The 24,767-nt window shown below is 34.2% G+C and overlaps 3 protein-coding genes across 7 annotated transcripts in view; 1 reads left to right on the top strand and 2 right to left on the bottom strand.

The window, feature by feature from the left end:
• Nucleotides 1–3,557, top strand: part of LOC145306145 (calpain-5-like) — a 30,981-nt gene extending 27,424 nt beyond the window's left edge. For both annotated transcript variants that reach the window (XM_080148128.1, XM_080148121.1), the window contains 4 exons: nucleotides 1,319–1,455; nucleotides 1,982–2,133; nucleotides 2,480–2,577; nucleotides 2,923–3,557. In XM_080148128.1, the coding sequence (XP_080004254.1) occupies nucleotides 1,319–1,455; nucleotides 1,982–2,133; nucleotides 2,480–2,577; nucleotides 2,923–2,951 (416 nt within the window). In that variant the 3' untranslated portion in view covers nucleotides 2,952–3,557. The remainder of the gene's footprint in view (nucleotides 1–1,318; nucleotides 1,456–1,981; nucleotides 2,134–2,479; nucleotides 2,578–2,922) is intronic.
• Nucleotides 1–24,767, bottom strand: part of LOC145306209 (uncharacterized) — a 324,616-nt gene that overhangs the window by 58,025 nt on the left and 241,824 nt on the right. The window lies entirely within an intron of this gene.
• Nucleotides 10,473–17,024, bottom strand: LOC145306133 (uncharacterized). Of its 2 annotated transcripts, none has more exons than XM_080148108.1 (4): nucleotides 16,802–17,024; nucleotides 14,532–14,770; nucleotides 13,602–13,742; nucleotides 10,473–12,401 (listed from the first exon to the last, which is right to left on the bottom strand). In XM_080148108.1, exons 2-4 carry the CDS (start codon nucleotides 14,741–14,743, stop codon nucleotides 11,966–11,968), a joined length of 789 nt encoding a protein of 262 aa, XP_080004234.1. In that variant the 5' UTR covers nucleotides 14,744–14,770; nucleotides 16,802–17,024; the 3' UTR covers nucleotides 10,473–11,965. The 2 variants fall into 2 exon arrangements, with proteins under 2 accessions (XP_080004234.1, XP_080004226.1); XM_080148100.1 differs by lacking the exon at nucleotides 16,802–17,024 and adding an exon at nucleotides 16,679–16,799 and having other exon boundaries at nucleotides 11,951–12,401.

The following is a 24,767-nucleotide window of genomic DNA, read 5'->3' as shown; positions in this document are numbered from 1 at the left end:
ATTATATAATAATCTCCTTGTACTATGAAATGAGCTTCAGAAGTACACATAATATAACAGACATACTTGAGAAGTTTTCTCAGCCTTCGTGACTGTTATGTGCAATTCAGATTGACATCTCAAAATATACCTTTGAGCATCCTCAAAGATGAATCACTCAATTTAACTTTTTGTAGAGCTATCTACACCCATGAGTTAAATTGACCATTTAGGGGGTAGCGCCACCCAATGATCAACCTAACATTATCAATGTTGTAGGCTTGATCCTTGATGTCATTAATCTGCTGAAAGAAGAGAAGATCAATCATTAATCTATGTGATTACATTATATGTATGTATGCATTCACATCATATATAGAGCCGAATAGTTGGCAATTGATCTCTCCTTACTTTCAGACTATTACTATGCTATTGCTCCCCGCAGGTCTTCTTGCATATTTATAATTACTGTTCCCATTCTATCCATCTCCCTCATCTTCTGGTTGGTCTGTTATCCAGCGCCTCAGTCGGCTATCTAGCAGTCTTCACCTTCTGGAGTCAGTTGAGTTTCTACAGGTATAGTTACGGTATAATAATAAGATTAAAACAATTTTTTTAACCCTGAGATGTTGAAGGCATGAGCTAAAAAAACTTTTTTAATCTTATGATTGTACATTTTTATATTCGTAGAAAATGGATATAATACGATGCTAGACATAATTTTTTCGTATTGATGAGATCCGGTTCTAATCCACCGGTTTCGAATGAATACGAGAAACTGTAATACCAATATTATTTGTTGAGGCATTTTCGCTGAAGTTAGTGTACAGGGGTTGTAGTAATTTCAATTGGGTTAGGTAAGGTTTGGTTCACCAAGAGGTAGGTCCTAGTGAATTAAAGGGATAATACAATGGCCAATGAATTATTATACATCCTCATTGACGACACACAAAATTACCCCTTCTGTAGATTACAATAAGTGGATGAAACGTTTGGACACTCAACTGAATGAATCAACCAATCAAATTTATATAAAAGTCCCCAAAGTTGCAGAGCCAACGAATTAAAAAAAAATATTATAAAACTTTGGGGACTAGTTTAATAAACAGCCCTAAATCCCCTCCCTCCCTGGTTAGGTCCTTTGGATTAGGGTCACCATTCGACTTCGGCTATAAAAACGTTGTATACCCAATAACACTAAGATACCCTTTTTTCTTAAAGCTTCCCTTTGTATTTATTTGTTATACTTCTAAAATTACTAAACAAAGGTAAGCTTCTAGGTAGTCATACCTATCTTACATCAAATTATTACGAATCTAAAAATGTTGAATATATTTAGAAACAGATCCGTATGTAACAATAAAGTGTGAAGGAGAGACTGTCAAGTCAAGTGTTGTTGAAAATAGTCTTAATCCAGAGTTCAATTTCTCTGCTATCTTCTACAGAAAGGATCCAGATAAAGATATTTTAGTACAGGTTAGTAAAATTTATATTATTAACACAGAAACTTTATTATTGTGTTACTTCTTAAAAGCGGGGATTTTCTATAATTAGGGTCCTACGTCCGACCCGTCCTTCCGGAACAGTTAACTCTTTTCGTTAAATTAGACTTGTTAGAATTTTCTTATCGATTACAAACCTTGCATGATGATTCTTATATAGTTATGTATGATTTGCAAAACGTAGCAACTCTATATTTATTACCAGAAAGTCAGTACGTCTATTTAAAACATGTTTCTTTTTAAAACTTAAAAAAAAAAAATTTATGTGATATTTTTATCCTATTTATCTTATTTTTGGAACACTGATTCCTATTACAACAAGATAGAATCTTATAAGCCATACATCTTTTAAATTAAGTCATAAAAATGAAGTATGTCCTTTAAACAGTGTCCTGTATAGCTAAACTGAGCGGTTAGCGTGAACTAGACGAACAAACCAAAAAAATTACTATATTTTGAAGGATGATATTAATTTTTATCTATAAAGTAATAATTTTTAGGTATGGGATCATAACATGCTGTTGGACTCTTTCCTTGGTCAGGTTACCATTTCCAGAGCTGTCCTGGCAGACTTCACAGGAACAAGCAAGTCCAAGAGTAGCACAGCCACAGCCGAGCCTGACAATCCTTTTGGCGACACTGAGGGAGACAGGTAGGAAATTGAAATAGAGTAGGTCGCATATAATCTGGGCTACAGTGATAGGTCAAGTAAAGATTTATCACCTATATTGTTTTTTTTTTCATATCACAATTGAGTAACATGAACATCTGCGGTGGGTGGGAGTTTGGGAGCAATACTATCTTATGTTCAAAAAAATCTTTAACATATTTAAACAAATTTTTTTGGTGCTTGAGCCATGCATCAAAACTCTTAGTTTTTACAATTCAGGCAAATTTTTATATGTTTCATTCACAGACGAATGGAAAAACTTTGAAAGGTAGAGATGCAGAAATTAAGTTCAATTTGATACTAATTAAAGATATTTTTTTTATTTAAGTATTGGTTACAGTGGAGGAGGAATTGTAAAGTTGGATTTAAGATCCAAGGATAAGAATAAACTTGATAAACTTCCTGGAACTATACAACTTTTGCTTGGTAAGTTTTTGTAAGGGATGCAATCAGTGACATTTTACGGATTCCGGATTCAAATTTAACTTATTATAAGAATTTATAATGAATGTACTAAATGCTGGGCGTGATCATGGGGGGGGGGGGCTGTTAGATCTCGTAAATGGTTAAAGATTAATTTAATCAATAACCTAAGAATGGTTCAGAGGGGGGGGGGGGGTAAAGTAGTAAGTTGTATGTTTGTGTGTTCGCTGAGATATCGTAAACGTCTAAAAGTTTATTGATGGAAGATTATAGGTACAGGGGAGAGTTGACGAGCCATCAACCTCCCTCTAAAAAAATGAATGAATACTAAAATTGTTTTTATTTCAGAAAATGACACAAATCTTTCTGCCTTCTAACTTGAAACTCAGTCTGTTAAAGACAATGAAATATTTTACTCAACCTCATTTCTTTGCGTTTTTTACTTATATTTATATTTTATGTTATGATATATTTAAAGTAGAAATATCTATCTTATTCAAGCTCAAATATGTTTAACCTTTGTTCAAATTTCGTAAATATTTTTTACTTTTTTGATACTTTTTTTTGTACATTACCTACTAGTCTTATTTCTTATTATTTTGTGTTTACTGTATTTTTACATGTTTATATTTCCTTTCTCATTTCATATAGAATTAATATTGTAATATTGAAAAATGTACCTAATTGTAAAACAAATGTACACTATTAAAACTTTTTTAAAGGTGCTCTATTATTATTCGATTTTAAATTGTAAAATGCTTTAATACAGCCTTAAATGTAACATGTTATTTTGCAGATTCTTTTTATGTGTATTATATTAGTTTATATGCAATGCTATGTTAAAAAATGTGCTAAAATCAAAGGTCCTAATAACTTAAGGTGCTTACTGCTTGTAAATGTGATTTATCTATGACAGTTTATAAATGTTAAATTTATTTCAACTATGTATAAATCTATTTTAAATAAATTTTATTATAATTCTACTTGACAATAGCTTTATAACTATAAGTGGACTTTCAAAACATTAATCAATTCAACTTTAAAGAATATCTAGCAGACGAACAGATGTGTAATTGTATTTTATTACATATAATTCAGTCCAAGAGTAAAAGCGATAAAAGTGATAAACGATATGATTACCCGAAAGCTAGCACTATCCTAAGAAATTAACTTATTTATAGCTGACTTGTACATTAAATAATGGACACGTTTGTCCTTTCGTACCAAAATATGTACACTCTCTAGCCAATAATATGGCCGGTTTGTTTCTTCACCAGTCTTAACTTTGTTTATTAAATTAATCTTTATTTTAAATTAGGTAGTTTGTAGCCAAATGCTTTGTTTTGGTCTAAAGTGCATTAAATTAAATACTTAAATGTGTGAGTATCCTAAGTTATTACAATGTTTGATAAGGAAACAATATATCTAGATGGTACATCTGACCCCACAATTCGTCAAATCTGATAAAGGACATCTCTAGCCGACAAACACCTTAGTTTATTTTTGCATGCAAGGAATAGGGCGACCAAATTTTTCACTCCGGTGTTTGTCCCATACACCTGCGTTTGTCCACGCCGACGTTAGGAACTCCTGCGTTAGTCCCCCTGCGATGTTTGGACTCCTACGTTTGTTCTGGAACAAAGTTTATGCGACTATTTCTATCTGACCTACCAAACTTTCACAAATGAACCTCATTATTACATGAATCCTTAAACATCTAAATCCATTTAATGATTCTATTATCTCTAAATTAAGGACAGACAAACGCTTAAAGAATGTAGTACAGCTTTGCTTAAAAATAAGAAAAAAATATTTTGTTTAGATTATTATTGCACAAATAATCTGGAAAAACATTAGAAATTTAAGCACAATAATGATGATATAAATATTGAGCATATTTATGTTGAAAACTAAAATAATTATAACAAAAATATTTTTATCACATTACAAGATATACATATATCTAAATTTATTGGTTCTAACAAAATATTGCAATTTTAGAGGGTAAATATATTTTGCATAATTTAGCATCATTTGCTAAAAATTGATTTTGATAACTTCTCTTTATAAACTGTCTAGACATAAAGATAATTATCAAACCCCTTTTAATTTAGTTGTAGTTTTATATACCGAAATATTAATAATAAAAAGATTATATTTATAGTTTAAATCAAAGTATAAATAAAAAGGGCTACTTTGAATAATATTATTCTTGTACCTTGAGCTTCATATGGTTTGATATGGTTTGGTTAGAGTAGAACATTGGAAACAACAAAAGATTAAAATAAAATTTTTTCTTTTTGAGGAGTTTATGGGTTTATTTTTTGGAAGGGGGGGGGGGAGGAATACACATCGGGGTAGGTAATCACCCTTTTACCTCCTTCATTCAAAAAATACTTCAGTCTTGACTGCTTGGTCCTAATCCTACCAATTGTTTTAAGTACATTTATTACTCCTAAATGGTTACTTGTACATATTATATAGGTATGAAATTCTGTAGTATATATTTCAATCACTCTTGTTTAAGACTCAAGTTAAAAAAAAACTTGAATTACAACTTTTTAATCTTGATAAATTGCCTTTTCACTTCTATTTGGCTCACTATAATTAAGATTGTGTCTCATAATATTTTTGTATGTTTTTAAATGGTAAACTGTCACTATTTTAACAAATTAAATGCTACTTTTACAGTATTATAATAGATAAAAAAAAACTATGAGACAGGTAGATGATAGCATTTTCTCATGTAGTTGTTTATGACTTTTTAATAATTAAAAAAATTTGTTACAGAGTTTGCTAGTTCATGGAATAAAATAATAAAAAATTAAATTTGTTAAATAATCCTTTATTGTCTTATTTAATTGACTTATCCTAAGTTGTTTTATTTTAAATAAAATGCTTTTATTTCTGAGCTACCTATGGACCTAAGTAGTTTTACAAATATTCATCTACTTGAAACATACATAGTATGCTTGAACCTTACCAGGATCACATATTTAACCGTTTTTATCATGAAATATTTGAGTTTTATATTTTTTTGTAATGAATGTTTTTATATGATTCAAATAGCTGAATAATAATAACAATATAAATTTTCATAGATTTCACAAAATTTACTGGCTTTGTGGCTGCCATGTATTCATTTCTCTATATTTGGCGGGATTTTCCTCCACCATTTTCTTAATCTTGCCCACAAAGGAGGGCTTCCCGGATTTTTCTGGGATATCCTCCTCTTCCAGGTGTTGTTTCCCACCTTTGGTATCACGTTTCTTGTTATCAGCAGCACCATTCTTATCCTTTGCTTCCTCCCCGCTCATAGCATTGTCGTCATGCGCAGAATCGTTCCTGTTAGTACATCATTTTTCAAGCTTTTCAAATAAACCTAATCCCATAATGTAAAGTAGTAAGAATTTTTGTCTGAAGCTTAGGATCTAGAAAATTGCAGGTCTGAATTAATTTAATTTATCAGGGGAGCTATTTAAATGTGGTTTTATGCTATTTAGCTGATCTCACTTGCCCTACCTTAGAGGCTAGGGAAGTGGCAACTAGTAATTCTATAAACTAGATGTATATAAATATGAACATGTCCAGTTAGATCTTGTAAACAGCTGCAGCGATAGTTTCCCAATTTTCAGTAAAGTTTAGTATTGGTAAAAGGTAAAAACTGAAAATTTGTTTTTTGGGGGAATGCGGTGGTCGTTAGAAGCGTAAAATCAATAATAAGTATTACTCTGACATTATTAGACATTTATTGGGAATGCTTTCACATTGAACAGACTAGATGCAAAGCCTTCTCAATAAGATTAACATTTATTATAGGGTTGGCAATCCGAATCCGGGATCCGGAATCCGCCCAATTTTTAGGCCAATTTTGGAATCCGGATCCGGAATCCGTTTCTTAATAGCGGATTTCGGATTCTGAATTTGTAGGCTAAAATTAGCGTCTTGAGTTTTTTCTTTCAACTTCCCCTGTTTGAAGGCAAAGATTATCATCATTATATATAATATCTTTTAAAATCTGGTTTAATTCTCGGAAGTGAATTACAGAAAAAAAACAAAAAAATTAATTTTTATGACATATGTAGCACCTAAATTTTTTAATTAAAAAAAAAACGTTTTAAAATATTGCTCGAATCCGGAATCCGTTAAAAATAAGAATCCGGAATCCGCAAGGAATCCGCCACTTTTTTTGAAAGCCGAATCCGGCCCAAAAATTCGACGGATTGCCATCACTAATTTATTAATAGCTTGGATTAGCTTGGCTAAGAAGTTAGTAATTTTTTATGAAAATCTTACTTGGATATGAATAAACCCTTAACATGAAATCAAATATTCCATGTAAAATCTAGAAAATATCAGAATATACACAGCTTGTAAGAATATATAAAAATTGCTTAGTTACACACGTGTAAAATATAGACCCAATGTCTCATAGGCCCAAAACTTCAGCTGAAGGTAAAAATCTTTAAATAGTGCATTTAAGAGAGTGATAAGAAATAGACCATTGCAGCAAAATAGAAATAGACTATAGCATAAAAATTAATTTTTAAATCTGAGCTTAATAGCCCCGTTAAGTAGCACTTTAGCCATCCGTATTACTAAAGTTAGGTTACTGCGGAGCCCAGATTAAAACAAGGGCTCGACAGCGTGCCTTTAAACACACAGCTATGTATAACTTAAATTCAAAACAAGATTACAAATACAATTAGTTAAAACAAAGCAAAAATGTATTTTAGAGAATAGAGGTAATTGAAAATTGCATTTTATTAGTTTGCAAAATATAAAACCTAATCTTAACAACTATCTAGTATATTTCTATCTCTAATGTACATGCCTAAGCAGTTTATAAAACCCAAAAATGTTTAGTTTCTAACTCATTTCTAAGCATTTACAAGCAGGGATGGGGGATTAGGAAAGTCGTGATTTCGACAAGAAAAAGTAAGTGCAATTCATTGACGCTTTACACTGCAGTTCTGAAGAGCAGAGTAAGTTACAAGATATTATATGTATATTACCACTTTTCCCTGATATGCACGTCAATATATCAATATGCAAAGAACGTGACTAAAATTAGCCAGGGATTCATGGATATGTCAATAAATGGATTGAAAATCTAGACTTTCAAAGTCAAATAAGTAGATATATATATACTTTTCACCAGATAAAATCTATATCTATTGGTCATACTTCTTCTCATATAAATGGACGTTGGAACAAAAATTTCTGTGCACTATGCAAGAAAAATTTCCTCTGACCACGTAAACTTTAGACATCACGTTTTGTCGGCATGAATTTTAGGAAAAATTCTTTTAATGCTGCATTAGCATATTGCCCATTGGGCCAACTCATAGAAATCTACTAAAATTTACTGCATAAGTATTTTAAAAGAGACATAATACTACAATAAAATTGTGTTACATTAATAAATCTATTATTATTTGGATTACCACATTCTCATATACTCGAATAAAGTGAACCTTGTAGCGGGCTAAATAACAATACCCCTCTTTACCCCATCCACTCCCCTCCTACTGGATAAACGAACTGTCCTATAAATGACAGGGGAAATAGCAGCCTAAATTGACGACAATTTCATAATATCAGCGTATGTTCTACATCTACGACTTTTGTTTACAAGTATACAGCCAAAATTTGTCGTACAATTATGTACAGGTGTACGAGCTTATTCTGCATAGTACAATTTTGCATTATTTAAAGCTTGGCTTTAACAAAATGTACTAGGATGTAATACAGGGCTCGACAGTTGCGAGTTAGCCACCCGTAATCTGCAGAGAAATTGAATTTTTTAAAACTTCAATTCAATTATATTTCTAGACTTGTTTCTGATATGACATTCCGTCTGTTTGATAAAAATTTTAAGCTTCAATGTGATACCTTATTACATATATTATTATATTATATATTACATATATTACATATCCATAAAATGCTGAAACCTATAAAAGAGTATAACATTAACATATAAATAAAATCAAAACAAAATTTCAAATTGTGTATCAAATGAATAATAGGGCATAAATAATCAATATCAATTTATCAGGTTTTAAACGCTTAACATAATCACGACCCTTGTTTCTATCTAACAAAGACATAATTTTACAATTAAGAAATGGATGGAAAATTAATTCATAACCAATTGTCCTGCCTCTTTAAGTATGCATGCTATGTATGCTTCTTAGAAATTAATTAAATCTTGGCACTGAAAAGTAATAGTTATTTCTCGTATCGTATTATAAACGGCTTGCCGCGGATATAGAATGTACAATTATAAGATTAAAACTAGTTTTTTTAGCACCACGGGGCTAAAAAAACTAGTTTTAATCTTATGATTGTACATTTCTATATTCGTAGAAAACTGGATATAATACGATGCTAGACATAGTTTTTTCGTATGGATGAGAACCGGTTCCTATCCACCGGATTCGAATGAATACGAGAAAATGATATATACAAATATTACTACGAAATTGAATATTCATGTAATAAATATTGTTTAATTTTAGTACAACAGCTTCTTCTAACTAGTGGCTGCACTCTAGCATCTAGGCGCTCGTTATAAGAGATAAGAAGAGGGCAGAAAAATAGCATAAAACCATTTTAAGGATCTAACTCAAACACAAAATAGCCTAAAACTATCCTGAGATTTATGTAAAGCTTCTCAGAAAAAGGAGAACTCATTCAGCAGTTATTGAAATCTTTAGCTTCTGACAAAAAAGAAACTTACTACTTTATATTATAACTAGCGGCTACGCCCCTAGAGGCCTCTAGGGGCACTTTAGGAGGAGAGAGTCAAATTTAATAACCCAATTTCTTATTCTAAATTTTTAAAGAAAAAGTAAAAAAAAATTTTTTTTGGGGGGGGGCAAAAACAAAATTTTTTGGGAGGGGGGTGCACCCCCCCCCCTCATTTTTAATTTTAGTTAAAAAAAAAATTTTTTTAATTATTTTTTTGGGGGGGGGATTTTTCATTTTTTGGGGGGGTTGGGGGTGTCCCACCCCCCCAAAAAATAGTTATAAACCTTCCCGGGACCTATGAGAAGCTACCCTGTTAAGGAGAACCCGATCGGTTCAGCGGTTAGCGAGATCCTTCCAAACAGACACAAAGATACAGAGACACACAGACATCCTGTTAATACTTTAGTATAAGGATTTGTCTTTCTAATGATATAACCCAATCAAATATTGTGTGAACTCAATTTTGTTAAAATATTCTATCTTTAACACTTCTTCCTTTCAGTATTGATAGCTTAATATTGTAGGTTCTCTTATGGACATAATTGCCAATGTTAAAATATAATTTTAGATTAATTTAAAAGAAAAATCTGTACTCTTACATAATTGATTTACTTGATAAAAGTACATCAAATAAAAGACATAAACAAATATATCCAAAGATTAACGCAATAAAAAGATTTTCTAAAATCAGTGAAATTCAGAAATGAAACATAGCCCTAATATAATTTCAAAATGAGATTTTAGAAAGAAAAAGCCAAAAAAATGGTATCATTAAAAAATACAAGTTAAAGTCATTTTGGATCATGGATCAAAAGCTATTGTGAAAATACGAAGAAAACCGCTACTTCGTTTTTTCCATAATCCGTCATTTTTACATGACTTAATGTGTAAGCTAAAGTTGAAACGGACGTAAGAACACTTCGCTCTGTTTTAGAGTAGCAGCTCTTAAGATAATAGATCAAATTTTAAACAGGTATTTTGTTAAAATATTTCCTCGAAAAGATGATTACAATTTGCATTTATGGAAATTGCCAATTTTCTTGCAAAAATTTGAATTATAAAATGTCCTAATTCAAATAAAAAATAGGTTTTTAAAGGTCATATCGTATTTTAAATTGCTAAAAGCATTTAATATCATAATCAAAGGTAAAAATGAAGTTAGATTTAACAGAAAGATTGATTACATTACCTTAATTCCTATTTGAAATTTAGAATTAGATTAATTTCTACAATAATTCTATGGCAATAGATTGGCAAACCTAAACTGGTTAGCCTATTTACTCCTTAAAGTTAAACATATCTTAATGTACTAACTTATTTGTGGTTTAAACTATACTATTAAGAATTTTTTCTATATTTAGTAGCGAACTACTCTATAATTCACTTTAAAGTCCGTCAGTCCGTCCGCAATGATATGGAGGATATGCAATTTTCTCAGCTGAAATTTTTTATATCAAATGAGCATGAAGTATATTATGATTGGTGTAAATCTGTTGGTCATACATAAAAAGACAAAAAAAAATATTTTTCTTATTATTTTTTCAGAAAAGTTTCGTGATTTCTATGAATTATAGCACATTTTGTCTGTTTGTCTTTCCACGAATTTTAGTGCTTCGCTACTTATTCATGTTGTCCTTGTTTACTTGTGCTTTTGATTTCAAATTAGATTAAGTTGAAAACAGTCTTTGTTACATTCTCAATGTTTTTTTCTTTTTGATGTAATAATTAATCTTCCTGCGTGGTAACATCGTAACGTTACAAGGAAAAAAATTGGGATTATAAATAGTTATTTCTCGCATCGTATTATAAACGGCTTTCCGCGGATATAGAATGTACAATTATAAGAATAAAACTAGATTTTTTAGCCCCGAGGTGCCGAAGGCACCGGTTGAAAAAACTGGATTTAATCTTATGATTGTACATTTTTATATTCGTAGAAAGCTGGATATAATTCGATGCTGGACATAGTTTTTCGTATGGATGAGAACCGGTTTCTATCCACCGGATTCGAATGAATACGAGAAATTTGATTATTCTCTTTGTTCTTTTGAATTACAGTTTTCGGTGCTTTTACACAAAGTGCCTGTTAAGCACTGATACCCCCCACCACTTATTTTGACATAAATTCAAAGTACAGTAGAGGATCATTTTTCCTATACCTAACACCTGCGGGGGTCCTTAACCCTGCGGGGCTAGTAAGTACTAATAAAAACCTGACATGCATAAAGTAACATTAAAATACCCTACTCTTATTTTTTTAATAAATTGTAATATGGGGGGGGGGGGGGTAGTTTTTTTCTATGCCTTTGCCTATAACCTAGTGGGGTGTTGGCCTAACCCGGCGAGGCTTTTATTTGCCATTATACCCAGTACCCATTATTACCTAACTTAAAGTAATAAAAAAATTCTCCCCCCACACCCTTATTTTTTCAATAAATTGAAAATAAGGAGGATTGCCAATTCACGAAGAAATTTAAAATGCAAACATTTGGACATGGGAATAGACAAAGAACAATAAATAAAGTAAATCTTCAATCTAGGATTAGGAAAAGTTTGTAGGTCAATTTAATTATTCTTTCTTTTACCTGGTTCACTCGATCCGTTTATGTTTGTTTCACACAAAAACATTATATAATTAAAAGCTTGAAAAACCATTCCTGAAGAACCAATTTTGAGCCCATTCTTTTTGCAACACATTGGACAGTGCAAATTTCTTCGTCTTCGGGACCAACTTCACATTTTTCCCATCAGTTTCTGTCTCCAAGTCAATGAGAAAAATTGAGCTGGAATTCTTTTCCTGTATCAGCTCCTCGCTTGCGTCTGGGGAGGGTAATTTTAACTGACCCCCGCCCCCACCGATTCCCATCTGGTTAAATGTATCACTAACACTGGCGTCCTCCACCTTAAACATGGCCGTTTTCGACTCCGGGATTGTATTTAGGGTGGTGAAACTGTCTTTTGGGGAAGTTTTGTCCAACTCAAAAGTGATGCTGCCACCAGCACCGTTGCTCGGGAAGGTAAAATGGTTTTTGGGCGAATCACCCGATGTATAGTCTATAGATGGTTTGCGTCTGAAAGTAAAAATAAAACATTTTAAATTTGATTTTTATCTTAACAAATTTAAGTTGTACTATTATTTTTTTGTGTTTTTTTAAGTTGTAGTTTTGAAAAAGACGATTGTTTATCAAATTAATAAATTACATTTATCAAGATTTTAGAAAGAAATATAAGACGCCTATTATATCAAAGTAAAAGATAACTTGAAGCTTTCACTCAAAGTGCCTGTCGATCACTGATAAAGTTCACCCAATATTTTTATTATTGAAATAAATTGAAAATGAGATGGAGTGTAACCTTTTTCAATGCCCTATTCCTACAGGTCCCTAATCCTACGGGACTTCCAAATACCCAATATAACCTAACCTAATATCGCCCATGGCCTAAAGTAATAAACAAACAACCAGAAAACTATTCCCTATTTTCAGTTTTATTTTAGAAATAAAAGGTGGAGGGATTTAATAGTACCCAACAAGGTACTAAAGCGCTAAAAATATGCACATATGCATTTATATATGAAAGTAATGGGATGTCTTGGTGTCTGTATATAAACGTGGCTGGATTGTTTGCTCTCGCTAACTGTGAAAATTATTTTAGGTCGACCTAAGTATATTTTTTAAAATAGTTTTGGAGAGGATACTTTTATCTTCCAACGTTTTTAATTGTAAAAAGGTACATTTTACGGCTAAAATAATCATATTTCTCACCTAGATGACAGACAGAAAACCTTATTAAGTAGGCTTACTATAAAAACAAGGCTGACAACATCCATAAGTAGCGAAGCTCAAACATTATGGATGGATATCCAGAAAAAATTAACTATAAGGCAGTTTCATAAAAAATATTAAACTAAAAAATTACGAAACCTTGTAAGATTTGAAACGTAAAAATCTAGGAATCGATCCAGCACCTCATCCAATAAGCAAATCTCAATGAAACTTTGTAAGGGTATGTAAATTGCGAACTTTTTTCATCCCCAACAATATGAAAACTTAAAAATGTAGGAATCGATCTAGCACCCCAACCAATTGACAAATCTTAATGAAACTTGTTGAAAATATGAAGAATGTAAACATATTTAATCCCTGAAAATTTCAGCCTTCTATGTATATTTTAAAGGAATCGAGAAAATTACGTTTCCCCTCTTCTGTCTCAGACGGGCGGACGGACATTTCGAATTATAGAGTAGCTTCGCTATTAAAAATGTAACTTACTTATAATTGAGAAGGAAAGTGTCTCCGTCACCTCCGGGTGTCTGAATATCAGAGAAGGATAAATCTCGTTTTCTACCGAATGGAATTTGTTTTGAGGATTCCCCAGTCAGGTTGTCTATACTGTTACTGTCCTCGTCCATACTGAAAAAAATAATGGCCATTTCAATATGGCTTCGATTTATATCCTCTGAATTAGAACCGGTTCGAAGCCATACTGAAAAATCATGTATTGCGTAATATCCAGTTTTCAAAGAAAAACAAAAGTACAATCATAATAGTAAAACCAGTTTTGTCAGACCGTGCCTTCGATATCACAAAACTAGTTTTAATCTTATAATTGTACATTTTTATACCTGCGAAAAGCTGTTTATGGTACGATGCGATAAATAACTATTATTATTCTCAGTATAAAAATGATGTAGAGTTTTTGCAACTAAAATTTAAAAAATGTGCGACTGACAGACAGACAGATGAACTAAATGAAGACCTTTGCTTTAGAGGTTCTTTTTAAATTGATTGGCAGGAAAAGATATAAATTTTATACCTAAACCTTTTTTCAACAAATTAGAAGTCATATTAAATTGTCTATGTTGCCTGATATTTTTAGCTTATTAGTTTTGTTTGTTGTTTTTAACGACTGAAGGAAGAGACACCTTGTGAAGCGACCAAATACTCTTAACGCCCAAAGTATAAAATCTTAACAAATAACCAACCCTTTAATTGAACAACCTTTGTCCGCAAGTCATATTTATACTTAATAATATGTTTAGTTTATTGGTGATACCCATTAATTTAATATTGATAACAAACATAGCTGAAGTAGATGTCATTTTTCACGTCTCTAGTACGACGAATTGTGGTGTAGACTTGAATATGTTACCATAGGTGCTAAGGCCAAAGATTTTAAATTAATTCAAACATATTGTTTACCTGGTTAACGGGGCAATACCAACATTTGCATCAAATCCCACGGAGCCCCGCCTCTGTTTCACCACCTGTCCCTGTGTGAACCTGCCCAACCAGGAAGACAAGCCCCTCTTGCCCCCGGCTCCGCCTTCCCCGGTAACGTCATCTAGATCAAGGGGCGGGCGTCCGCCGCCAAAGGCGCCGGATGAGCCCTCGATGGCGCGTGGGTTGGACATGGTGTCGCTGGCTGTACTAAGTATCACCTGCAAAAAATAATAACTTTACATTGAAAACTTGACCAAGATTTCATATTGCAAACCCTATATAGTTAGCTAATAAAAAAATTACTTAAAATTATTAAAATCAAAATAACGATTAAAGAGTTGTAGCGCTTTCTAAATCTTGTCTAACTGTTACAGAAATCAACATGCAAAGTTTAAAATCAAATATGACTTAACTAGCGGCTGCGCCCCTAGCATCTAGGGGCTCTATATTAGAAGAGCAGAAAAATAGCCTAAAACTATACCTTGACTTATTTTTAAAAAAAATTAAGATAGCCTAAAACCATCTCAGAGCCTATAAGAGAAATCACAGTAAAGAAGAACCATATCGGTTCAGCGATTAGCGAGATCCTTCACTACAGACAAAAAAAGCTTTTTACTTTATATTATAGGATTAACAAAAATAGCTGTCCGTTCCGGACTCAACCCTACACTTTGCTTTAAAAAAATGAGCACAAGTGCTGGTAAAAATTTCCACTCCCTTTCTCCATGATTGTAAATATACAAATTATTTCTAATAAGTGATATATCATGAAGTATTACAATAAGTTAACAAGAAATATAGCCGTTAAAAGTACTGTGATTTTAAGTATATTTGCGTTCTTGGCATCAGTGAGAGCGGGTTGACTATATGTTGTAATAGCGTAGCAGAAAATTCCATAACATGTATATCTTTAAAAGGCGAAGCTTTTCTATAATTAGGGTCGTTTCGTCCGTCCGTAACGGTTAGCTTTTTTCCGTAAATTTAGACATGTTAGAATTGTATTATCGAATTCAAACTTTGCTAGAAGATTCCTAAAAAAGTAAGATACAATTTAGAAATCGTAGCAACTCTATAATGGTTACCATAAAGTGCATGTAAAACATCATGATTTTGTTTTGACTTATACATTTATATTCTGCTTATTCAGTTGTGACAGTCTACTCAAGTGTTAATATTCATTCGTTTGTCCTATTGTTTCATAGCTTCGCTTTTATGGGTGTTGTCATCCTTGTTAAAATGAGAATTTAATATTTGAACATTTATAATCGAATTGAATAGGTAGAAATCGAGTAAGATGTATTTTTCGTGAAGTTTTCTTGCTTATGAGCATCTATTCTATAACTTACTTAGTCCATCGGTCTGTCTATAAATTATTTTTTTTTCAGCTACTGTAAAAGAGATATAGCAGAAATTCTGTTGATCAATGGACGGACATAGCTACTCTATAACTTATATGGTCCATTGGTTTAATATGTAAGGCTCTGGTGCTCAATAAATTGGGACTAAATGTATTATTCTTGACTGCTGTCCTATAATATAAAGAAGTAAGCTTTTTTGTTTGAAGCGAAGGATCTCGCTAAACACTGAACTGATATGGTTCTCCTTTGCAGTTAAGATTCTTATACGTTCTGAGATGGTCATAGGCTATTCTATTTTTTTTATAAATAAGTCTGGGTATGGATTTAGGCTGTTTTTCTGCCCATCCATATTACTTTAAATATAGAGCTCCTAGATGATAAGGGCGTAATCGCTAGTTCTGATAAAAAGTATGTGACCGAAATTTGCTGTCAAATAATAATTTTATAACTCACTTCATAACTTTGTATGTAAAAAAGCAAAAAATACAAATCGTCTAATTATAATATTGCTGAAATGACATATAAAGATAATTGTAGATAAAAGCTAACAATATCCTAAGAAATTAGACATTTCTATCTCAAAAGATATGGGTATATATTTTTATTTTAGTTATTAAGCAAAACTTCAAAATTAACAATTATTTTAATTCAAACGAAATTAAACAAATATAATGCTTAAAGATCACTTTTATGCATTCATTTATATATAGTAAAGTTTATATTTAAACTTCAATATAAACCAAACTGAAAATATCAAAATTAACCTACTTTAATCATTATAAAAACAAAAATAAAGTCACTAATGTTCAAACAGTTTTAACAGAATGACACCTTAATAATAAATTATACTGATTTAATTTTCTAAAAGTACGTTTCTAAAGTACTACTCACCTTTTCTTTAAATTAATCTGGATCATTTTGGAAAAAAAAGAATATGAAATCCTTTCAAATTAGTTTTGTTTCTAGTCCAATCTAGAAACTGAATAACAGTGTGAGTAACCGCTTTAATTCACTGGAATAAAAACACTACCCCTTGTCTCATATATGGACTATCTTTCACTAATCTTATAACTTGCTTTGTAAACTTGATTTAATACCCTTTATATTATATTATCTATAATACAAAGTAGAACGATGTCTGTCCGTCTGTCTGTCCGTCTGTCCGTCTGTCCGTCTGAAGCTTAAGATCTCAGTAACCACTGAACCGATTGGGCTCTACTCTTCAGGGAATATACCTACTGGTCCTGTGATGGTTTTAAGCTATTTTCTTGGCGGGTGGGACACCCCCAACCCTCCCAAAAAATGAAAAATACCCCCCCCAAAAAAAAATTTTTTTTTACTTTTTCTTTTAAAATCTAAAATAAGAAAAATTAGGTTGATCAAACCTCTTGGGGCAAAGCCCCTAGAGGCTAGGGGCGAAGCCGCTAGTACATATATAAGGAGGTAAATAGTTGTGTATACGTACTAGCACAGGCTGTGTTGTATACTGATTTTAATTTATTCAGTCTTGCCTAGTATGGCTCACAACAGCGCATATACTATAACCTATCACACACAATAGTACATACACTGTCGCGTAAAAAAAGCCGAATACTTGTAGCGTTCGACTTTCCTTAACACCAATTATACATATGTTCCATGCATATAGCTTTGTTGCAGTATATATAGTGCACTAAGTAGAACTCTGTTACTAACGAATAAACAGAATAATATCTGGAAATATCCGAATCATAGAAATTTTTTACTTTCTTTTTACTTTTGGATAAGTACTAAAGAAGTTTGTCTGCTATCAGACCATTTACACAAACACACACACAAGCTAAGCAACAGGCACACGCACACACACACTCACCACTCTACGCACACACCTAAACACACACACACACACTCACTGCAATTCCGAATCCCCCCTTTCTCTATCGCTTTCTCTTCATTATGTATAACACAAATTATTATCCTTCAAGTTAATTTTGTCTGAAGCTAAAAATCTCGGAAACTGATGGTTCTAATAGGTTTTAGGAGAAGCTTTTTTAATGTGTTCAAGTGGTTTTAGGCTATTTTCATAACATACTCCGCTCTCCTCTAGGGGCTATATAATTATATGAAATAGATATTTATGTTATATCATAAAAATATCTTTCTTTATATTCTTTAGAAATTTCTTAGACTTTTTTAATGATACAAAAACAATAAATACCAGTTTACTATCTGATTAGAAACCAAGGATAAATATAAACAACAACAAGGACAATTTTTTTCCACAGTTTATAGTATAGCTTGCTTCAATTATTAACAAGCTAAACTAAGTAGTTTCATAAAACTCATCTATATATAATTAGCAATCTATAATACAAAGTAGAACGATGTCTGTCTGTCCGTCCGTCCGTCTGTCCCTTAATATCTCGGTAACCACTGAACCGATCGGATTCTACTCTTTAGGAAATATACCTACTGTTCTTGTAAGTTTTTTTTTAGGTACGCTGTATCAGTAGTTAGCCTGTAGCAGTGCCTATTTAAAATTCTATATGTAGCAGTGCCTATTTAAACAAGGATGACAACATCCATAAAAGCGAAGCACTGAAACGGTAGGACAAACGGACATTAACACTTGTATAGTGTCTAAACTGAATTATCAGAATATAAAAGTATAAGAGTCGAAGCAAAATTGTAAGTAAATTTGTTAAACTTCTTGATACAGGATAATGTTTATTGAGTTTATGGACATACTTACATTTTTAGGATTTGATTATAGAGTTGCTTCGCTTAAAATATTGTTCTTTGTTGTCCCAGGAATCAATATACCAAAAATCAGATCAAACGGATAATTAGATCACATAAAAATTTGCTGTTAAAAAATTAGAAAAATCAACATGTTTAAAATGGACGTACGGACATTCTGGTAATGATTATAGAGTTGCTACGCTTTCTAAATCGTTCCTAACTACTACAGGAATCATCATGCAAAGTTTGAAATCGATAGGACAATTCTAACATGCCTAAATTAACGAATAAAAGCTATCTATCTCGGACGGACGGACCGACCCTAATTATAGAAAAGCTTCGCTTTAAAAAAAAATAAATTCTATATTTAGCAGTGCCTATTTTTTTAAACAAAATCTTGACTCCCCATTACCTTATAGGGCGAAGTTCCTTAGAGGCTAGGGGCGAAGCCGCTAGTTAGGTGTAAAAAAGAATAAAATACCAAAGTTATTTCATTCCTTCTTAGTTTTTCCTATGCCTAATCCATGCGGGTGGTCCCAACCCTGCGGGACATATACCTTCGGTGGCATAACCCTGCGGAGCTACCCAGTACCCAATTTAACCTAACCTTACGTAACATATTAAACAAAGAAAAAAAAACTAGACCCTTAATTGTAACTTATTGGAGGGGGAGGGGGGGCTGTACACAACAAGGTCCTTTGAGGGAAAACACTGCTAAATTTTGTTTAAACAGGCATTTAGATTTTGATTTTGTTGCGGCTGCAAAGTGTTGACATATTTTCAAAAAACTGAATAAAAGTGCTACAGGTCTGCGAATTGAATTACTCGCGGTTGCGGTTGATAATTTTTATTTTCAGCTAGCTGCAACTAGCCACTATTTTGGCTGCTCCAGAATTGGCCACATATTTTTCAATATGTAGGAGACAAAGGCAATTGCGGCTTCCACTTATTTGAAAAGTTGGGGTTAGCGAATCGATGAATTATGATAATTATAATATCAAAAATTATCAGGAATAAGGTATAACCAGCAAGCGAAATAAATCTAAAATAATGTTTGTGGGACAGATGTAATTGTCGTTAATTATGTTGCACCCCTTCCCCCACGACATCGTGATTTAAAAAAAAAATTCGTTGTTGGTATAAGCTGAGAAATTATGCATTCTAAACGATTTTCCAAATAGAATATTTATAAACACTTTTACATCACTTTTGACTTTTGTCTTGTATGTAGAGCAGATTTGTGTTTAAAAACGTGATCTTGATTTGGTTATTATTGGCTAAGTCTCGTCTATTTAGTTCAGGCCCCCAATTAAAATTACTAAAATGAGACAAGGGCACGGCAGAATCTTGATGTCAGTCCGTCTATCTGAGTGTCTGTCTATAGCATATAGGATCTTGCTAACAGCTGGACCGAAATGGTTCTCTTCTTATAAGTCCAGAAAAAGTTTATTTTGAGGTAGGATACTTTTTTCTTTTTAAAACTAAACTTCAGATACATTTAGGGGCATACTATTTTCTTAAATATTTAAAGTTATGTTTATTGTCTTGTAAGATTTAAAATAAATCAAATATTCATAGTTAATATCTATAAAATTAGAATAAAACTAGAAAGTGATAATCCAAAAAGCATCCAAATTTTTCAATTACTTGAATAAATTAAATAAAATCTGTCTACACAAAATTGTCCTCAAAATGGTTGGCACCAACTTTGGGTATAGTCCTTTCCATGACATCGCTCCATATGGGGCGATGATTTTAATTGATCGCCTCTTATGACATGGGGCGATGTAATGGCTCCTTGAAAGGAGCGATTTAATAGCCCCTTATAACAAGAGGCGATGTTATGACTCCTTGAAAGGAGCGATTTAATAGCCCCTTGCCCTAAGAGGCGATTAAATGATCCTTTATCGCTCCTTTATCGCCCCTTCTAAAGAGGAGATGATATGTCCTCTTATCCCAAGGGGCTATTTAATTAAATATCGCCTCTTCATGGCCCCTTCACTATTATATATATCTTAGTCCCTTGATGGCCCCTACATCGCTCCTACATCGCCCCTTCATCGCTCCTCCATCGCTCCTTCTCCAAATTTATATTACATTGTACTTTGATGGCCCCTACATCGCCCCTCCATCGCTCCTACATCACCCCTTCATCGCTCCTTCTTCAAATTTATATTACATTGTACTTTGATGGCCCCTACATCGCCCCTCCATCGCTCCTACATCGCCCCTTCATCGCTCCTTCTTCAAATTTATATTACATTGTACTGTGATGGCCCCTACATCGCTCCTACATCGCTCCTTCATCGCTCCTACATCGCCCCTTCTCCAAATTTATATTACATTGCAACTTGATGGCCCCTACATCGCTCCTCCATCGCCCCTTCATCGCTCCTTCTCCAAATTTATATAACATTGCAACTTGATGGCCCCTACATCGCTGCTACATCGCTCCTCCATCGCTCCTCCATCGCTCCTACATCGCCCCTTCATCGCTCCTTCCACAAATTTATATTACATTGTACTTTGATGGCCCCTACATCTCTCCTCCATCGCTCCTCCATCGCCCCATCGCCCCTTAATAGCCCCTTACCTTAATTTATATAAAAAAGCCCCTACATAGCCTCTCCATCGCCCCTTAATAGCTCCTTACCTTAATTTTTATAACATAGCCCCTACATAGCCTCTCCATCGCCCCTTAATAGCCCCTTATCTTAATTTATATAACAAAGCCCCTACATAGCCTCTCCATCGCCCCTAATAGCCCCTTACCTTTATTTATATAACAAAGCTCCTACATAGCCTCTCCATTGCCCCTTAATAGTCCCTTACCTTAATTTATATAACATAGCTCCTACATAGCCTCTCCATCGCCCCTTAAAAGCCCATTACCTTAATTTATATAACATAGCCCCTACATAGCCTCTCCATCGCCCCTTACCTTAATTTATATAACATAGCCCCTACATAGCCTCTCCATCGCCCCTTACCTTAATTTATATAACATAGCCCCTACATCGCCCCTCCATCGCTCCTACATCGCCCCTTCATCGCTCCTTCTTCAAATTTATATTAAATTGTACTGTGATGGCCCCTACATCGCTCCTACATCGCTCCTTCATTGCTCCTACATCGCCCCTTCATCGCTCCTTCTCCAAATTTATATTACATTGCAACTTGATGGCCCCTACATCGCTCCTACATAGCTCCTCCATCGCTCCTCCATCGCTCCTTCATCGCTCCTACATCGCCCCTTCATCGCTCCTTCTCCAAATTTATATTACATTGCAACTTGATGGCCCCTACATCGCTCCTCCATCGCCCCTTAATAGCCCCTTACCTTAATTTATATAACAAAGCTCCTATATGGCCTCTCTATCGCCCCTTAATAGCCACTTAATTTAATTATATAACATTGCCCCTACATAGCCTCTCCATCGCCCCTTAATAGCCCCTTACCTAAATTTATATAACAAAGCTCCTATATAGCCTCTCCATCGCCCCTTAATAGCCCCTTACCTTAATTATGTAACATAGCCCCTACATAGCCTCTCAATCGCCCCTTAATAGCCTCTTACCTTAATTTATATAACATAGCCCCTATATAGCCTCTCCATCGCCCCTTAATAGCCCCTTACCCTAATCTATATAACATAGCCCCTACAAAGCCTCTCCATCGCCCCTTAATAGCCCCTTACCTTAATCTATATAACAAAGCTCCTACATAGCCTCTCCATCGCCCCATAATAGCCTCTTACCTTAATTATGTAACATAGCCCCTACATAGCCTCTCCATCGCCCCTAAATAGCCCCTTACCCTAATTTATATAACATAGCCCCTACATAGCCTCTCCATCGCCCCTTAATAGCTCCTTACCTTAATTTATATAACATAGCCCCTACATAGCCTCTCCATCGCCCCTTAATAGCCCCTTACCTTAATTTATATAACATAGCCCTACATAGCCTCTCCATCGCCCCTTAATAGCCCCTTACCTTAATTTATATAGCATAGCCCCTACATAGCCTCTCCATCGCCCCTTAATAGCCTCTTACCTTAATTTATATAATCCTTACCTTAATATATATAACATAGCCCCTACATAGCCTCTCCATCGCCCCTGAATAGCCCCTTACCCTAATTTATATAACATAGCCCCTACATAGCCTCTCCATCGCCCCTTACCTTAATTTATATAACATAGCCCCTACATCGCCCCTCCATCGCTCCTACATCGCCCCTTCATCGCTCCTTCTTCAAATTTATATTAAATTGTACTGTGATGGCCCCTACATCGCTCCTACATCGCTCCTTCATTGCTCCTACATCGCCCCTTCATCGCTCCTTCTCCAAATTTATATTACATTGCAACTTGATGGCCCCTACATCGCTCCTACATAGCTCCTCCATCGCTCCTCCATCGCTCCTTCATCGCTCCTACATCGCCCCTTCATCGCTCCTTCTCCAAATTTATATTACATTGCAACTTGATGGCCCCTACATCGCTCCTCCATCGCCCCTTAATAGCCCCTTACCTTAATTTATATAACAAAGCTCCTATATGGCCTCTCTATCGCCCCTTAATAGCCACTTAATTTAATTATATAACATTGCCCCTACATAGCCTCTCCATCGCCCCTTAATAGCCCCTTACCTAAATTTATATAACAAAGCTCCTATATAGCCTCTCCATCGCCCCTTAATAGCCCCTTACCTTAATTATGTAACATAGCCCCTACATAGCCTCTCAATCGCCCCTTAATAGCCTCTTACCTTAATTTATATAACATAGCCCCTATATAGCCTCTCCATCGCCCCTTAATAGCCCCTTACCCTAATCTATATAACATAGCCCCTACAAAGCCTCTCCATCGCCCCTTAATAGCCCCTTACCTTAATCTATATAACAAAGCTCCTACATAGCCTCTCCATCGCCCCATAATAGCCTCTTACCTTAATTATGTAACATAGCCCCTACATAGCCTCTCCATCGCCCCTAAATAGCCCCTTACCTTAATTTATATAACATAGCCCCTACATAGCCTCTCCATCGCCCCTTAATAGCTCCTTACCTTAATTTATATAACATAGCCCCTACATAGCCTCTCCATCGCCCCTTAATAGCCCCTTACCTTAATTTATATAACATAGCCCTACATAGCCTCTCCATCGCCCCTTAATAGCCCCTTACCTTAATTTATATAGCATAGCCCCTACATAGCCTCTCCATCGCCCCTTAATAGCCTCTTACCTTAATTTATATAATCCTTACCTTAATATATATAACATAGCCCCTACATAGCCTCTCCATCGCCCCTAAATAGCCCCTTACCCTAATTTATATAACATAGCCCCTACATAGCCTCTCCATCGCCCCTTAATAGCCCCTTACCTTAATTTATATAACATAGCCTCTACATAGCCTCTCCATCGCCCCTTAATAGCCCCTTACCTTAATTTATATAACATAGCCCTACATAGCCTCTCCATCGCCCCTTAATAGCCCCTTACCTTAATTTATATAGCATAGCCCCTACATAGCCTCTCCATCGCCCCTTAATAGCCTCTTACCTTAATTTATATAATCCTTACCTTAATATATATAACATAGCCCCTACATAGCCTCTCCATCGCCCCTGAATAGCCCCTTACCCTAATTTATATAACATAGCCCCTACATAGCCTCTCCATCGCCCCTTAATAGCTCCTTACCTTAATTTATATAACATAGCCCCTACATAGCCTCTCCATCGCCCCTTAATAGCCCCTTACCTTAATTTATATAACATAGCCTCTACATAGCCTCTCCATCGCCCCTTAATAGCCCCTTACCTTAATTATGTAACATAGCCCCTACATAGCCTCTCAATCGCCCCTTAATAGCCCCTTACCTTAATTTATATAGCATAGCCCCTACATAGCCTCTCCATCGCCCCTTAATAGCCTCTTACCTTAATTTATATAATCCTTACCTTAATATATATAACATAGCCCCTACATAGCCTCTCCATCGCCCCTAAATAGCCCCTTACCCTAATTTATATAACATAGCCCCTACATAGCCTCTCCATCGCCCCTTAATAGCCTCTTACCTTAATTTATATAACATAGGCCCTACAAAGCATCTCCATCGCC

Source organism: Acartia tonsa, chromosome 2 (genome assembly GCF_053477335.1).
Source record: "Acartia tonsa isolate MP-2025a chromosome 2, ASM5347733v1, whole genome shotgun sequence".
Lineage (NCBI taxonomy): Eukaryota > Metazoa > Arthropoda > Copepoda > Calanoida > Acartiidae > Acartia > Acartia tonsa.
This window is presented reverse-complemented; position numbering and strand designations above follow the sequence as displayed.

What these genes read in the sequence shown, in the direction of transcription:
- LOC145306133 (XM_080148100.1), bottom strand. An exon ending in GGTATTGCCCCGTTAACCAG is followed by an intron (nt 13,743 to 14,531) that starts GTAAACAATATG and finishes TATTTTTTTCAG; the next exon opens with TATGGACGAGGACAGTAACA. An exon ending in ACTTTCCTTCTCAATTATAA is followed by an intron (nt 12,402 to 13,601) that starts GTAAGTTACATT and finishes TTTTACTTTCAG; the next exon opens with ACGCAAACCATCTATAGACT.